A 4,833-nucleotide genomic window follows, 5' to 3' on the forward strand; every position below is an offset into this window, starting at 1 on the left:
CTAGGAATCCATTTCTCCTTACTTAATAAAGTGATAATTGTCTGTGGTCTACTCACCGTGTCAAAATTTTAAAACAAGCACTAATTAAAATTATACTAATTAAAGTACCAACTGTGTACAAGCACATGCTGTATGTTGGCGACTCTCTTCAGGTCAGCAATGTTTAATGTTAATTCAATATATTTCCCCAGCAGGTAAATAAATAGACGCCGGACTTCACGTGTTTGTATGTCAATTTTGGTACGTAAAGGGTTGCGTAATTAAATAATTACTTATACCAACACTTCGTATATCAAAATTTACACATACATACACACACACACACACACGCACACATATATGCGCACTCATTCACACACATACACACACAGATAGATTAAATACTTTATTGATCCCAAAGGAAATTAGTGTCCTAGTAGCATTACAAATGCACAGATGTACAAAGATACAAATACTAAAAGAGAAGTAAGAAATAATAAAAAAAAGTTACCTCAAACAGTCTAACGGGGGGGGGGGGGGGGGAGGGAGGGGTGCATCATCACTTCCCCAGCTGTAGATTGACTCATATAGAATGACCTCATAAAGCGCTCTTTGGAGCAGCGCAGTTGCCTTAGTCTATAACTAAAAATGCTCCCCTGTTCAGCCAAGATGGCATGCAGAGGGTGAGAGAAATTATCCACAATTGCTAGGATTTTCCGTAAGGTCCTTTGTTCTATCACCGCGTCCAGTTTAACTCCTATAACAGGGCCAGCCTTTCTATTCAGATCTAATCATATAAGTGTATAAATATAACAATATATATTCCAAATATAAGGGATAAAATGAGATATGGTCTCCTTCCCTCTGACAAGGTTATCACAAGCATTTCAAGAGACTTTGGCTAAAGCCTGGGTTTAAAGTTAATGACGAGTCTAAACAGGGATTAAGCACCATTTGAAACAATATATAGCTTTGAAAAAGATTCCGGATCTGTTGTGCAGCATCTCGAACTTTCACACTTTTAAGTTCATGTTGCTAAACTGCGCCACGCATGAAAAATACGAGGCTTTGTTTAAATAAGGTAGGCGGTTTAATTTGCCAGGTGAAAACAAAGGGAATGGCAGTTTAACTACAGAGAATGCAAGTGAAATGTTGCAACACAACTTTAGCACCACGGAGCAGAATTATCAGACAGAGAGAGACTGCGCCAAATACATACAGGTCAGTTAAACAGTTTCGTGAACGCAAGGTCAAATGCCTTCATCATAAAAAATTAATTCGGAAAACTTGGTATTTCAGCTTTACAAAACTATGTAATTTTCAGTGTCCGTCAATGGATAACAGCCCCCCAGAACAAAAATCTGTGACCAATAGATACATTACGTATTCATCTAAAAATAATTAATTTATTGTTTGCTTATTGCATTATTTGCCGTCTACGCGATTGAAACAATATTCGTTTGACAATTCGGCTTTTAAAAAATATCATTTTGCATAGTGTTGCTTATGTAAACAAATGATTTGTGACGAAAGGCCAGTTAAAAGTAAACATAGTTCTATTGATGCTTTACATCGGTATTAAGGGCACTTTTAACACACGAGATCAAACTGTTTACAGCAAACTACACTAGACATATTACTTACAAAGTTATTCTCTATATATAAAAAAGTATTTTCTCTGTTTCTCTCTAGGTTTTTTTTACACTTTGTATTTCCAATTTTTCCTGTTAAACCTGCGTGCCCTCTCTGCTGTAGATTAGATTATTGACGCTGAAGTTACAGAGGGGGCCGCTAAGTCCAGTTTGTTGATTTGGAACAGTAGATTGATAGTAATTCAATCGATTGTGGATGTCCACTGTGTTGTGTATTGAGTTATGTGAAGGTGAATATGAATTGAGTCCAGACAGGTTTTGTCGACCTTGCGATAGATCTCCCATCAATCCGCTTGAGGAAATCGGCCTGTTCATCCCATTGTTCCCACTGATCATAGAACTCATATTGGTCACAAAATTACTAAAGCAGGGATTGGATTGCATGCTTGGAGGAGGTGAAGGTTTAGAATCGCTTGCGGTTCCGGGGGAGCTCTCCAGTCCGGGGGAAGTAGAATCAAGGACGCTGACTGTGTCTGAAGGTCTGATGACCCCACCATTGGTGTCGTCCGTCTTATCGGCAGCCCCGTGATCACTGGGACCTGTGGTGTCGGATCTGCGTTTCCTCTTCCTCCTGAAATTCCCGTTGTCAAACATTTTTTCACAGTTGGGATCCAAGGTCCAGTAGTTACCTTTACCTGGAAAGGCAAACAAAAATCAACGTTTAAATTGAGCGACCTGCCCATTGACTGAAACTTTTTTTTAACGTCGTCAGTCTTGTCATTTGTCAGTTGCCTGCGTTTCCTGGCCGTAGAAGCAGAAAATGTAATCTAAAACAAGAAATGGCGGAAAAAGGAGTAAGCGTGAACATTTAAGTGTAGCTGATGAGATCAAAGAGGTTCTCTCCCCCATTAAGCATACATAAACACATACACACACCACCTACCCTACCGCAGCCCACTCCAGCAAAACAAAACAAACTTCAAATGAAGCTGGCTTTGTTTTGACAAGCAACTTCTCCAGTTTTAGCAAGCATCAGGATTTTTGAAACATCCTCATTGGAATCACAATTTTACGCCGAGCTGATTTTACACATTTAATCTGTCTGTATTTGGAGTGCAATGTTAGCCATTGAAGACAAACACCAACAAACTCCTTAAGAACTGCTTTCAAACTTTAAAAACACTCAAGAGATGCTTGTTTGAATTTTTGAAAGTATTATATAATTAAATTTCTCAAAACGATGTGCCAGCTCTGTCACTATTTCGCCAGATAGTTAAACTGCGTCTTTACCCAATGAATTCAAAGTTGAAGAGCCACCGGTCAATAAATCAGCAAACTGTACCTGGATCATCCTCGTCCCTGGGAACCTTTTTGAAACAGTCGTTGAGAGACAAGTTGTGGCGGATGGAGTTTTGCCAGCCCGCTTTACTTTTCTTGTAGAAGGGGAAATTCTCGGCCACGTACTGGTAAATCTGACTGAGCGTCAGTTTCTTGTCGGCCGCGTTCTGGATGGCCATAGCGATGAGCGCGGAGTAGGAGTAAGGGGGACGAACCATTTTGAAAAGTTCTTGCTGGCTGGGTAGGGACAACCATCCCAGCTCAGTCCCTCCGAAGCCCGAGGGGGTTGACAGGAATTGGCGCTGGCCAGTCCCGTAACCCGACGGGATGTAAGCAGCTCCATTGCTCCCTGGAAGATAAGGAGGAGAGTTAATGGCCGGTCCGTTGAGCCAAAGGTAGGGGTTGGTGGTCGGGGAGGTGTAGTCGGCCAGCCCATAGCTCGGTGGGTGGGGAGAGGGTCGCTGAGGATGGTGATGGTGTAGATTCTGCGGGTACATGCTGAAGTTGTCGCAGTATAGGGCCATGTCCAAGATATCCTGTGCGCTGGAAAGTTGATGAGGGGAAGCATTTGGCGGAGCTTGCTGTCCGAAGGCGTTCATAATCCGCTAGGCACGCTGGTTTAGGCTTTAAATTTATGGACAGGCGTGCTGTTACACTTGCCCTGATCCCTTGCAGCTGAAGAATGGGAGCCAGAGCCAAGTGCGGTATTTAAATAATGACTAGGTGCATCGCCTGCAGTCTCAACTCGAACAGGTATATCAATCTGACTGCCCCTCCCCCAAACCGTCACTACCAGCAGATCTCCGTGTCCCTCGCAGATCAGGCCAGCCTCTGGAGGGAACAGCACGAGCACAAAATATTCTAAAGTCTTACTACCTCATAACCGTCCATTTAATGTATACATAAGTGCACTCTGTCCGATATCTATACCTATTTAGCTTAAATTTCATGTATGGATCATAGCTGACATATTGCAATTTTAATGCTTGGCACAGTTCTAAGTATTTTACTCCAAGTCAACTGGCCCACGCTTCAAAGTTCACATTTGCTTTTAAGAGCAGAACGTTGCACTCGGCTCTTAGTTTAAAGTTTTTATTCGATTTACCTGTGCAATATTCGGCATATTCTCACTTCGTATCGATCGCAGTGCTGTCTCTTTAAGTGTTCTCCGCGTGTTATTTCCCCCCACAGAATGAGGTGCAGTGAAATCGCTTACCGTCTTTAAATAACTAAATGCAAGCAATCTTTTAGAAATTACCGTAAACAGCATTGTGTGTGTGCAAACTCCGTCTGAGTTGAATTACTTAATAATAAGCAATTGCTGTTGCAGAAATAAACAGTTACATATTGATCAACATACACTGACTAGAGTAAAGGTAGGACAGTTAATTTGTATTGTATATGCAAAACACATAACAGTTTTCGTTATTTATCAGCAAACGCCTGATCTCTGCTAATGTTTCTAGTTTATAGTAATGTTTGAACTCTGAACTCTGTATATAAAGAAAATATGCGTGCTTCAACGAAAAAAAGGTGCAAAATCGAAAGTCTTATAAACATGCTTGCGCTATTTTGCATTATAATTGCCTGAGGGCGAGCCTACTTCTTACTTACAGAATAAGTTGTTCATTTTTGATAACTGACTGGCAAAAGAGATTGTACGTTACTGACCCCTATCGGAGGTACGCCATGATCAAACCGACTTTACAAATGTTGAAGCACATCCAGCGAGGTTCTACACGGAGCTTCTTTTGCTCCTAGTAAGTTTCAACAACGATCAATAAGGTACATGATTAGCTATTCTGATTTTACTGTTTTTATTCACAGGCTGCTGGTATTGTTGGCACTTCAATACTGTTCCAGCTGATTCCGGAAAGGAGCTGGCTGTTGGTAAAGATATACCCACAAATGTCAGGTAAAGGGT

At 41.3% G+C, this 4,833-nt stretch overlaps 1 protein-coding gene across 1 annotated transcript; it reads right to left on the reverse strand.

The window, feature by feature from the left end:
- Positions 1–590: 590 nt before the first annotated feature.
- Positions 591–3,508, reverse strand: foxi1 (forkhead box i1). The gene is made up of 2 exons (XM_073026833.1): positions 2,914–3,508; positions 591–2,266 (listed from the first exon to the last, which is right to left on the reverse strand). The coding sequence occupies exons 1-2, from the start codon at positions 3,506–3,508 to the stop codon at positions 1,707–1,709; spliced, it is 1,155 nt and encodes a 384-aa protein (XP_072882934.1). The 3' UTR covers positions 591–1,706.
- Positions 3,509–4,833: the final 1,325 nt, after the last annotated feature.

This window comes from Hemitrygon akajei, chromosome 23 (genome assembly GCF_048418815.1).
Source record: "Hemitrygon akajei chromosome 23, sHemAka1.3, whole genome shotgun sequence".
Classification (NCBI taxonomy): domain Eukaryota; kingdom Metazoa; phylum Chordata; class Chondrichthyes; order Myliobatiformes; family Dasyatidae; genus Hemitrygon; species Hemitrygon akajei.